Source organism: Nannobrachium achirus (assembly GCF_963921795.1).
Source record: "Nannobrachium achirus genome assembly, chromosome: 24".
Taxonomy (NCBI): Eukaryota; Metazoa; Chordata; class Actinopteri; order Myctophiformes; family Myctophidae; genus Nannobrachium; species Nannobrachium achirus.
This window is the reverse complement of record NC_137831.1, coordinates 24,518,850-24,531,297: the sequence shown is the minus strand read 5'-3', so window position 1 is coordinate 24,531,297 and position 12,448 is coordinate 24,518,850. Positions and strand designations below refer to the sequence as shown.

Here is a 12,448-nt window from a genome sequence, read left to right as displayed (position 1 = left end):
TTTCAAACTTTCTTTATGTCAGGAACCCCCAAAAGTTACACGACTGTCTCCTACAGACACTGGTAGGAAAAGATGTTTTCAGTAAAATGTTATTATATATCATCGCACATGATGAATTAATTAATTAGTGCTGAATTTGAAAAATTATTAAAATAGAAACTAACTTTTTGTTTGTCTCGCATTTACCCATCCTAACTATTAGAAGCACGCGTGAAGCAGTTGGGGACCCCCTGTAAGCATCCCTCAAGGACCCCACTTTGAAAACCACTACACTAACAAATGCTTAGGAATATAACTCAACATTTTTGAAAAAAGACGAATGATGAAAACCACTTATTACACAGCTTTTGAATACGCAATTGTGATTAAGTGAAGGCATTCGGGGTGGTCTGTTATTTCTCCATAATACTGAGACATCTTATTTCTCAATAACAGACCTAGACTTACAGAAGAGATGTCTGTAGTGTGAACTCTTTTATCTTATCTTTTCTGAAAGTGACGACACATTTGCCATTTGCAATGGCTGTTCAGCTTCAGTCATGCAAGGCAGGAGCGGGCCACAGTTGTATACCAAACGTAATAAGCCACTTAAAGACATCCTGATGTATAGCATTATTCTGCACATCCATAGTGCAGAGTTAAGCCCTTTGCACACAGGACAGTTGCGTTTTTGTCGTTTGCGGCATGAATAAAACGCATTGGATTTGGTGTGCAAGGCTGTGCAGAATCGGCGCTGCGGATCCAAAAAGGAGTCATAAAAGGAGTGATGAGTTTTTTACCGCATGCGACAAGACGCACAAATCGAACTGGGTTCGATCGAGAAAAAAAAACGCACGGCGGCAGCCACTCGTCGCACGGCTAATTCGGAGCCGGTGTGCATGAGGTCATAGAGAATCATTGTTTTCTTTAAAAAAAATGATATTGTCCGTTTTATCCGTGCGGTTAAACGCGCCTGTGTGCAAAGGGCTTTACAGTATGGAGGAGCATAATTATTTCAGAGTGAGTTACCGCACTCGCGATCATACAGCATCTGAGAAACTACAGTTCTATATTGCAGCTTGTTTAAATCCGGCCCGTGGAAACAGAATGTAGTGTTCTGTTCCTAAACAGTTCCTAAACATGAAAGCATTCCCCCCCCCCCCACTATGAATCAAAGGTTTACAAGAGTCCAAGAGACAAACGCCACAAATGTCCTGATAACATACAAGTAAGAAATCCTCACAGAATCCGTGGGAACGACAGAGAAGTGCGGGTGGTAAAAAAACTAAAAACAAAGAGCAAAGGAGAAGCAATAGAAGGCGCTCCCCCCCCCCAAACTATGACATCAGAACCAAGGTCTAAAAAACGTTAACCAACAAGTGGGTCGCGACACATTTGTGAGTCACAGACTTGAGCAAAAATCTAATTTTCTTTTCCTACAAAAAATAAAGAATATATTTCTTGAAATTGAAGAATGTTATACATTTTCAAACAAACAAGCCAATACATCTAAGAAATTCCATAAAGTAGCAGGTAGTGAAAATAGCCGATCTACAAGCTCTTAACGCAGTGCGAAGCCCGGGCGAATGTCTAATTTCTCTTTTGGATCACAAGCTAAAAAGTTTGGGAACCACTGGTCTAGAATGCTTCAGTGAGCGTGCATTCAGTCAATCACTTTTAATTAGAGGACAGACTATAAGACTGCAATGGAAACCGAAGGCCGTACAGCTCTGACAAAATGACAGCCTTCAACTCTACACAGCAGAACATGAAGTCCAGAGGAACTCTGTGACTCTGAGCTGAGCAGATGAAATCAATTTAAACTTGATTCCAATCAAACTAGGGCCGTAATCAAACTCAGATTTCCCTTTCCCTCCCACATGTACAAAATAGTTAGCTTCAAAATCCACTCCTACAGGCTTTCAGTTTCAAGTTTTAGTTAGGGTGGTTGCCCTAACAGGGCTTTCTTAATCCATCCATCCATCTTTCCGGATAAACTTAATTTTGCCGCTCTACTCCTCCCACAGTTTTGGTGGCACGCACTTGGGCCATAAGTCAAATCAACCAGCTTCATCGGGAACTGTGTGCTTGCATTTTGCAGAGAGTTACAGTACGTTATATAGTTTAATTTATATACGTTTAGTAGTGAATTGACTTTCTCTCTTGACTTGAAAGGGGAAAATTCAAATAGTAAGACGGAATTCATTTGCAAGTGTGAATTGCGTTACGGCCTGGTTGCCCCTGTAGAGCTTCCATCTTCCATCATCTCCTAAGTAAAACATTTTTTGCCGCGATACTTCTCCCACAGTTTTGGTGGCACGCATATGTAGCTTCATCGGGACACGCACGCGTGCCATTTGCTAAGAGATACGTTATATAGTTTCATTTATATACATTTATTTACCACGTTATGAGCTTGTAGATCGGCTATTTTCACTACTTGTTAAACATTTGTTTTCTAATTTATGGAATGTCTTTGATTTTTTCATTTATCTATTAATGAAATTACATATTGCATTTATATTTGTATTTTTTTTTTTTTTTTAATGTTTAGAAATAACAATACTTGATTTTGTATACTACAAAATGTAGGAAACAAAGAAGTTAAGGGACCCATACATTTTTGGGGGAAACAGTTGCCTACTTTCAGCAGTGCAGGTTGTTCTGGGTATGTTAGTATAATTGGTGTGTTCAATGACCCAGGTTCCTGGTCATTAAATGTGAGGCATACAGTACAGTACAGTGCAGTACAGTGCAGTAGGTAAACAGAGCTTTACGTAAGGACCTAACATGCTCCCTGCTATAAGCTGCTTACCTGGCAGTAGGCCTGTCTGTCACCCATGATCACCCCACCACAATGATTTGAGATAATCTCTATCACCCGACCGCAATGATTTGAGATAATCTCTATCACCCGACCGCAATGATTTGAGATAATCTCAAATTATTTTGCAGAGTCGTTTCCGTTTGGCTGTATAGCACATTATTTATTTAGATCATTGGTACCATTCATTGTCAGTCATTTCTTTTATATTGAAGTTATTTCGTCATCTGCTCTTTGACAATCCAGCCTTCTTCAGACACTGAAGGAGACTGGACAGCCGAAACGTCTATTCTTCATCCTAAGATGCAATAAAGCAAAAGAAAAGTAACTCTTGCCACTAACTCTTCCATGGGGCGGCATAGCTCAGGGGTAGAGAAACTGGTATTAGAGCACGAAGGGTATAAATCCCGAAGGGTTCCCAGTTCGAATCCGGGCTCCCCCTGAGTTAATGTCGAAGGGTCCTTGGGCAAGACTCTGAACCCCTAATTGCCTCCGGTGAGTAGGTTGGTGCCTTGCATGGCTTCCTCCGCCACTGGTGTATGAATGTGTGTGTGAATGGGTGAATGTAATGCACAATCTATGTAAAGCGCTTTGGATTAAAAGCGCTATATAAATGCACCATTTACCATTTACCATTTGCCACTGTGTGCGATCCATTTCCTGTGCATGTTTGATGATCTAAGAGGACACCGCACCAGTCAAGTCAAGAGCACGGTGGTAACAAAAAAGTCTATTAGTCATCTGCTCTGTCCATTTTTGTTTTGCAACGCCTAAAAGGCAAAAAATCTAATCGTTCACAATAAAATCGTCAATCGCAATTATCTGCATGACAATTAATCATCAATTCAGTAATTTCTTTGTATAACATCTGCCCTGTGCAACGCCTAGAAAAGTCAAACAATCAAATCGTTCACTCGCAATCGTCTGTGTGACGATTAACCGCCAAGTAAGACATCACGGCCGCAGCAGCCCTACCTGGCGGGAGCGTCATCCTGGGTCTGGGTGGACACCGGCGGAGGCCTGTCAGTCAGCCTCCGGGGGGCGAACTGCGGCGAGGGGGAACGCGCCCTGTCCGCGGAGGAGGAGGAGGGAACAAACAGAGACTCCGCCGTCTTGAAGGAGAGGAAGGAGAAGGACGCAGAGGAGGAGGAAGAGGAGGAGGCGCAGGGCGGGGTTGGCGGCTCCATGGTGATGACCGGCGTCCGCCTCTCCATATGCCTGTGACAGTTATTTGAGATGATCGTCAAAACTGTGTCTGCGTTGAAAAATGTTAATACATTTTCCAAAAATACCAGAAATAGCAGATCTACAATCTTACAGTACATGTCACACAGAAGTGACTAGTTGTAAGCTTGTAGGTAAAAGTCTTTCTTACTATATTTAAGTTTAATTGACATATCTGCCCTGTGCCATTTGTGATTATGTTGCCTAAAAAACAAACTGAAATTAAATTTGTATTCATTTGTTTCAATGATAAATGCCCCACAAGATGTTAATCGCCATTATTTGTGTGACAATTAATCCTCAACTTTTACACGTCCACTAGCCACGGCCCCGCAATCACATCCAGGGACGTGTTAACTGGTTCCCCGGCTGCTAGTGAGCGAAAAAACTCAATTTCCCATGATGCATTGTACACTGTACATCCTGCTGGAGGAACAAGTGTTAATATGACAGCCCTACCTCTCCACTCCGTCTTCTCCTGCTCCTGCTCTATGCGGCGGGTCCGGTCCTGACATCCTCCTGCCGGGCCGTGGGGACGACGGGGAGGACGAGGGGGACAAGGCGATGGAGGAGTCGCATCCCTGGCCGCTCGGAGAGCACGGCCGAGGCAAGGGGCTGGACGAACGATGGAGCGGCTCCGCCTGGCCTCTGGCGAGGAATTCCTGGGATGACGATGTGGTTTCCGGGGCCGAGTGGTGCGGCCTGCTGGGTACAGGCAGCAGACTCTTGGTCTGGGAAGGCTGGGCGGCGGCGTGCTGCTGGGAGCCGGGGCCGGGGCTGGGGCTGTGGCGAGGAGGAGGAGGAGGGCTCACCGGGAGGCCACGGCCGCCGCTGCTCTGGGAAGGGCTGGCGGTGTCCTGGAGGAGACTGTGGTCTGGATGGACTGGGAGGGAGCAGTCTGACCCGGCACTGGGAGCTGGCTGTGGGCTGAGGTCCAGCTGGCTCGCCGGGGGATGGATCCTGACCTCCGAGTTTCCCCTGAGATTACATTTCAGTCGGTCACGTTGAAGTCAGTCAATAGTCAAACTTTATCTGCATGGCATATTGCTCACATAAGAAACCTTAACGGAGAACAAGTACACAAAGAAATATACTGTGCAATGTACTGTATAGGTTTTTTGTAAAATAAAGCAAGGGGTGTGTGTGTGTGTGTGTGTGTGTGTGTGTGTACGTGGCAAAGTGAGAGGCACATTGGAGTGTTTAGTTTAGTGTATTTTGAATATGTTAATAAAAATAGGGGGGAATAGCACTTTCTTCTAGAGATGTGCCCGATTGAACGGTGAGTGATCGCGATCGGCCGATAATGCCTCTATCAGCTTTGATCGGTATCGACTTTGCCTCTATCAGCTTTGCCGATCTACAAGCTAGATCAGCTATTTTCACAATATTTATCTGTGGGACCTCAACTTCAATCTAATGTATACTAATATACAATGTCAATGTTTCGTAAGAAGAATCATCAAATATATAAATGCTGCTACAGTAACACAATAAATAGAAGAATTTATGGATGCTCCGATTTGACACTGTGATCGGGAATATCGGTAGATACTGATTCCAGACGTTGATCGGTGATTGGTATCAGCCCCAAAAATCGCAATCGGAGCATCCCTACTTTCTTCAAAATCACAAAGAAAATCTCATTTAAAAAAAAAAAAGAAAAGAGAAAAACTAGAGAAAGTAACTTAAGACAAGGCAAGAACTTTGAAATGCCAAGTACTGCATGAACGCAATCCATCTGAATAGCATCTGGCTGGACACAGTGGCACCGCCGTTATAATTTTCATCCACTGTCCTATCGGTTGATGGGGAATGGGCAGGAGCTCCGTTAAGGGGCTGCCATGGTCGACGATGCCAATGTGAGTGTCTGTTACCGTCCAGAGGAACATAAGCCGTGCGTGTGACAGCCAGCCAGGGAGGGGCGTTGAGTTACACCTATAACACTGATCATCACAAAAGCAGGCCTGGAGGGTAACGTTTTTTTGTTTTTTTTATGGTAGACTGATGGCTGAGGAAACCAGGTGGCCTTTGTTGTTTTATCACGGACCACTGCTGTGTGTGTACTGTAAATCATCCCACATTTCACCATTTAAAGCCACCCTCTATTATCGCAGTTTCTTTGTTTTCCAGTGCTGGCCTATAGTTCTAGACACTCATTCTAGAGGAGTCTATCCATGGATTGATTTAGACAAATACATGTATTTTCAGGGCAAAGTTCAACATGTCAAGCTCCCTTTAAACAATACTTGTCTCAATCAACAGATGCGTAAAACAAACTATTTTCAAACCCTAACCCTGTGCTACGCGGTTTGGTGAGAAAATTAGGGGGTAAAACAGGAAGTATAATTTGCAGCCAGTCAGTCAGCATTTGAGAGGGAACATTTAACAAGCCCCCAGGGCTTCAAAATTGTGGCTCCTCGCCTGAATGAGTGGCTGGTAGAACAGTAGACAAACCTACCAGGCAAACATGCCTGCAATTTTCCTGCTCTTAGCTGTGGCTGGTGTTAATTTCCCATCAACACAAGAGTTTCAACAAAGCGAGCAGCAACGGTCAAGGATCAAATTCACATCTCTGTCATGAGAAGGGTCACGTAGGCACAGAGCAACAGGGAAGTCGTCTTTGTTAATACAAGGCCAAGGAGACAGCGATACACTCCCCGCCCTAACACACGTACATGTTATGTAAAATATGAGAGCATGTCACCACAGAAATCAGCGTGGATAACAAGTCGCAAGGAGATAAACATCATCTGCAACCTGGGAACACGGCACAGTGAGGTGCCAGATAAAGCTGGTCACTGTTCCGGGCCAGGAAAGACGACTCGCGACAGTGGCGACACGGAGACTGGTGTTTCACGCTGGTGTTCAAACCAACTGCTACCTGCTGGCTTGGCAATGTCTGTTATAAGAGTCTTTCCTCAATGTGTTTCCTTGTTAAATGAAGGTTTTTAATCAATCTTTGCACTTTAGGCACTGATTGTTGTGTTTAGTGCATTGGTCAAGGACACATGGATACATTGCCAATTGTGGGAATCACTTTCAATAGCCGACAATTAGCAGTCTTCCATCTACAACACAGATTAGTTTTCCTTTCTTTTCATAATGTCTTGCATATTTACTTTTTAATTCTCATTGAAACAGGCAGAAGGAAAGCCATGAGATAAAGACACAGTAATGTCGATGGAACATTATCAATCTATCTCTTGTTATTGTTTTACAGATAAACTAAAGTAAACTCCATCGCCTCACCTGCTGGTGTCACTGTTGTGCTGGCCAGGTGTGGACTCTGTTTGAGGAGCTTCAACAGGTTCTCTCCATGGAATATTCTGGAACACAAAGAAACAATCATATGTTTCATTTTTGAAGCGGTGAAAGCCACTTCCAAGGAGTGGCAATGTCTGTCCCGTACATGTTCCGTACATGTTTTTTTTTTGAGGATTCCCATAGATTCTCAAGGAGTGGTAATGTCTGTCCCATACATGTCCCGTACATGTTTTTTTGAGGATTCCCATAGATTCTCAAGGAGTGACAATGTCTGTCCTGTACATGTCCCGTCAAGCTTCACATGACAATTTGGCCCTCCAGACAAAATCATTCATTCATTCAGAATTCATAAAAATATAGAACTAAAGCACATAGAAAGTATAGATCTAGAACACAGAATGTATAGATCTAGAACACAGATTTCATAGCTCTAGAACTCACCGCTTTACTTCGAACCGAGGTTTGATTTTTAAATGCTATTCTGTAGATTCATTTTAAACATATTTCAATCAATCAATCAATCAATGGATTCATATATTTTCATTATTAGCATAAAACTCCTCATAATCTGGACATTACATTACCTGTGAATAGAAATCGGCAGAGGGAGAGGACCTGGATCTCTCATGGATGCAGACAGCTTTCTCCTCAACGTCTGTGTCCAAGATGTTTTCTGCAGAGTGGTACCTCCCTTTAGTCTTCTTGGCGTCTGACGGCTTCCTCTGCATGTTCCATGAAGCCTGGTACTCTGCGAACGTCCCCAGCCTCTGCTGCTCCAGCGAGGCCTGCTTGTCAGGATCCGAGGGTTGCCCTTTCTGGGATTCTTCGTGGAGCACAGTTCTCGTTTTGGCATTGCCTGCCTCGCCGAGGTCTGCGCTGGAGCCTGGCTGGCCCAGTTTGAGCGCTGGTCTGGCAAACGCCGGCTTGGCCTCAAACAACTTCCTCCTCTCCCCGAAGGAACCTCCTTTAGACTCACCCTCTGCCATCATTCCAAGCTTGTCAATCTTATCTGGCTCGGAGAAGGAGTGAATTCTCTTGGCCAGGGGGAAGCGCTTGCGGCCTCCGATGCGGGAGATCTGCCCATTCCCGCCGGAAGAGGACTTCCCTGCCGGAGGGGCCGCCTCCGCTCCAGCGGGCTCCAGATCTCGTCTCTGGAAGGAGGTGGCCTGGAGGACTCTGGCCTGAGCCTCCTTCAGGTGGTCTTTGTAGGAGTTTGAGAAGGAACCGTCAGAGGAGGCGGAGGTCTCCGTCGACCTCCATCCTTCCGCCTCCTCTTCGTCCTCCTCCTTGCAGGTCAGGGTGGCAGCGCTTCGACTCTTTTGCAGCTGCGCGCGCTTCTCCTGGATCTCGTTGCGCAGGGCGGTGGCATAGCGGTCGCCCCTGCGGCCGGCTTTTCCGCTGCCACAGCCGGCGGTGGTGTCAGGTGGGTCCACCCTGAGCAGAGGCTGGGTGCACAGCGGGCTTTGTCGCGCGTTGGCTGCACTGTTAGCAGCCGATTGCCTCTCTGCCTGACTCCGACTCTCCTGGGTCAGAGAGTGGAGCAGCGGTGTTTTCTGAGGTGATATTCGATGGTCGTCCTGTGGTAGCCACAGGTCCAGGAGCCTCGGCGGACTGGCCTTTTGTCCATTACTGGGCTGATTCGGGGAGTGTCTTTTGACGTCATTCGAATGCTCCTCGACCCTCTTCTGCCCGTCCTCTGACGCAGGAAGATCAGAGGCTGGGTGGTCGTACACTCGACTGCTCCCCGTAGCGCCATGCCCGGCGCGGTCCTTAATATCACCGTAAGCTATTTGGGACTGAGGCAGAGAGTACTTTGTCTTGGTGCTGTTCTTCACAGAACAGGAGCTTCGGTCGTTGCCGTTAGCCCGGTGGGACGTTTCCGTGTCGCCCCTCCAGCTCTCAGCCTTTCCCTGTCTAGCCTGCCCAGACTGTTTGGCTGGAACAAATAAGTATCTGGTGTAGCTTCCGTTCTCTGTGTTTTGGTTTGCTGCGGAGTTGGAGTGCCTCACCTGTTTGCGGGTGGAGATGTTTGTGGGCAGCTCCTGGAGGCTGCGGTAGTAACTTCCCACGCTCTGCGGCTTTGACGCAGATGCCATCCTGGTCTGGAAGAACGGGCTTTCGTCGCTGTACTGCCTCTGGTGGCTGGGAGGGTAGGCGAAGGGAGCCTGCGTCTGTCTCACATCGTTGCTGGACAGAGAGAACAGTTTGTTCGGGTGGACCTGGTTGTGGTTGTGGTCTGCTGCCATGCTAGGGTGGAGAAAACCTTTGCTTGCCATGAAGCTCCGTCGGACCTCGGGGCCTCTCTCGTGGTGGTTGGGTCCGTTGCGGTGGTGCTTGTGGACGCTGGCCTCCGTCGGTCGGTCCCCTCCTCTGCCCTGGCTCTTCGAATGAACCCCAGGACCATCCGAGTAAGGGAAGACCTTGGTGGCAGCGAAACTGTCACTCCTCAAGGGAGGAGGCGGAGGAGGAGGTGACTGTGTCTTCTTCCTGTCGGGTACCTGCCACACAGGGCCGTTGTTGGGTCTCCCCGCGCCGGAGGCCCGAGAACCGCTGCGTTCCTGTTCGGACGCCCGGGAACCCTCCCAGCCTCCGTTCCCCAGCGGATGCTGCGGGTACCTGGAGCGCTCGCCCTGCCTGGGACCCTCACTCGGCGGGCCGTTGAAGAAAATGTTCTCCGTACCGGTGCCCTTCCCGCCAGGCAGGCACGGGTCGGGACCCGGTGGGCTGGAGGCCCCGGCCAAGCAGCTGAAGCCAGAGTCTCTTTTAGCCGTTCCTGCAGCAGGGAGGGGTTCAGTGCTGCTGGGGTGTTTGGTAGGGGACAGGCAGCGTGGGGGGAAGGGGTGAGAGGGCCGCTCTAGTCGCTCCATGTTGTTCACTGAGCTGGACTGACTGGACATCAGTGGCAGGTTACTCTGCTCTCCCTGGTTAGAGAGCTCTGTGGACAAAGACCTTTGAAAAAGAAGAGCAGACGAGACATTAAAGCCTGGGTGAAGTGGCATGCTTGGTAATTTTATTTCAAAGTTTCAGTCCGAGACAGCCCATATCTGTGTGGCTGGTTCTGCAGACAATGATCTCCATGTATAGGCCTAAAGGGGTATGATGGCAGATGATCATATACATCATAGGACTTTCACATAACTAATAACTGAGTAAGCATGTTTTGGGCTCTCACAGCATATATCCTCGCCCTTTATGGCGAGGTCGCTTGTTGCCCTCTTACTAGGCGTCTTACTAGTGTTACTATGTTGCTTATTTATCACCTCCAATGTTTCTATTCAGATACATATTTTAATGTACTGTTTGAGTTTAAAACGAGTAATGCACCGCCTGGCCGTCATCTTGAGTTGGATGAAGAAATTAAGTAGCATCCCAATCGTGTCTCCATTCCAATGTCTATAATTAAAAGCAGGAGCGAGTGGAAGAATGTGCGCTATGGGAAATGAAATTAAGATTAATTTAAATTCATTAAGGGCAATCTATGTCATTAAGCAGTACTTGTCTTTAGTGATTCCCTCGACCCCATTAACGGAAATCAAAACAAGCATGGAATTTGTAATAAGCTAACCAGATACAGGTTTCAATACAGTAAGTTAAGATGTACAGCACAAACCATGACCTTTAATCAATTTAGAGTGTTAAAACATGACATTTTGACTAATATTGCATAAAGGTCAGTTTCTGTGAATTATGGATAGAAGTTTCACCTGGCTTCATTTTATTTTCAAGGTTATATTTGAGGAAATTCTGCCCCATAAACCTTTGAAGAATGACAGCAAACGGGATGGTAAGAAAGGCATGACATCCAACCCTGCTCATAAACTAGACTCATAAACCTATGAATACAAATACATCGTATAACTCGAGTCGTCACTGTCTGCAGGGGTGTCGCACCAAATTCTGGGCCTGGGTACTTTAATTATTGAAAAGTAGCAGATATACAAGCTTGTAGATCTGTTATTGTTGAACATTTGTGCAAGTCTTTGAATAGGCCTATTTCAAATCCTTCTAAGGTTTTTTGAAAAACCTATGTTTCTATGTCAGTGGTGCTCAAACCTTTTCATGTGAAAGACCCCCAAAATGATATGTATTTGGCCACGGACTCCCATCTCAAAATATTTAGTTCCAGGGACCCCCAGAAGCAAAATTTCGAGTTACAAATGTTAGCTTAAAAAATATATATTCAAAGATTTGCATACATTTTCACGACTTTTCAAAAATAGCAGATCTACAAGCTCGCAGCACGGCGCTGTGAGCCTGTATATCTGTATATCTATTTCAATAGCTAAAGTATAAAATAATTAAGGCACCTCCACCTTGGGCCCTAGTAACTCAGTCCCCCCCCCCCCCCCCCCCTTGTGACATTAAATTAAAAGTTTCTAGCCTGCACTGCACCTGCAAGAACAGTACGGAAAAAGAAATAAAACACTGAATACAGGTATATTCTGCTACGTTGCGCAAACCAAGTCCCACCTTGCTTCATGTTTGTGTTGCCAGATGGGAGCAGGGGTGGGTTCACTCCCGTTTACCTCTGACCCGTCCTCTGTTAGCTTAGAGGAGTGCCAGGAATGAGGTCGCGATGCAGGCTCATTCCTTCTGTAGGAGAAAAGAGATGAAGCAACAGGTTTTACACCAGCAGGCTTTACAAACAGGCTTTTCTCTCACATCACGGACCTCATTAGAAAACATACAGGACACAGTGATTTTTTTGATTATTATGTTTTAGATCAAATTATATTGTCTAAATCAGTGTTTCTCAAACTTTAAAATGTCAAGGTCTCCCCTTAACTCTGACAGTATACAAATGGAACGAAATGGACCCGTTAGGGTTCATTTGGTTCCATTTGTACAATGTTAGAGTTACAGACTTGTATGGGTCAATTTAGACCCCTCCAAAGGAACCCACAGAGTCCCTGGAATCCACTTTGACCACAACTGGTCTAAATCACCAGTTGCCAAAAACTGGGTCGGGACCCGGATACATTTTTTATGGGTCCCTTAATCTTTTGTTTCCTACATTGTGTTTTTGATTATTATAAGCCATTCTCTAAAATAAAAAATTGTTAAAATTGTTATTTCATTAATAAATAAAAGAAAAATCGAATAAATTCCATAAATTAGAAAAGAAAGCCGTAGAAGTACTGAAAATAGCCGATCTAA

General features: G+C 45.9%; 1 protein-coding gene across 1 annotated transcript in view; it reads right to left on the bottom strand.

The window, feature by feature from the left end:
• The window catches only part of shroom2b (shroom family member 2b), a gene marked incomplete at both ends in the record, with an annotated part of 50,696 nt that overhangs the window by 9,561 nt on the left and 28,687 nt on the right, over nucleotides 1-12,448 (bottom strand). The window contains 5 exons of the mRNA XM_080720419.1: nucleotides 3,779-4,021; nucleotides 4,487-5,005; nucleotides 7,277-7,353; nucleotides 7,876-10,240; nucleotides 11,762-11,884. Of these exons, the coding sequence (XP_080576545.1) occupies nucleotides 3,779-4,021; nucleotides 4,487-5,005; nucleotides 7,277-7,353; nucleotides 7,876-10,240; nucleotides 11,762-11,884 (3,327 nt within the window). The remainder of the gene's footprint in view (nucleotides 1-3,778; nucleotides 4,022-4,486; nucleotides 5,006-7,276; nucleotides 7,354-7,875; nucleotides 10,241-11,761; nucleotides 11,885-12,448) is intronic.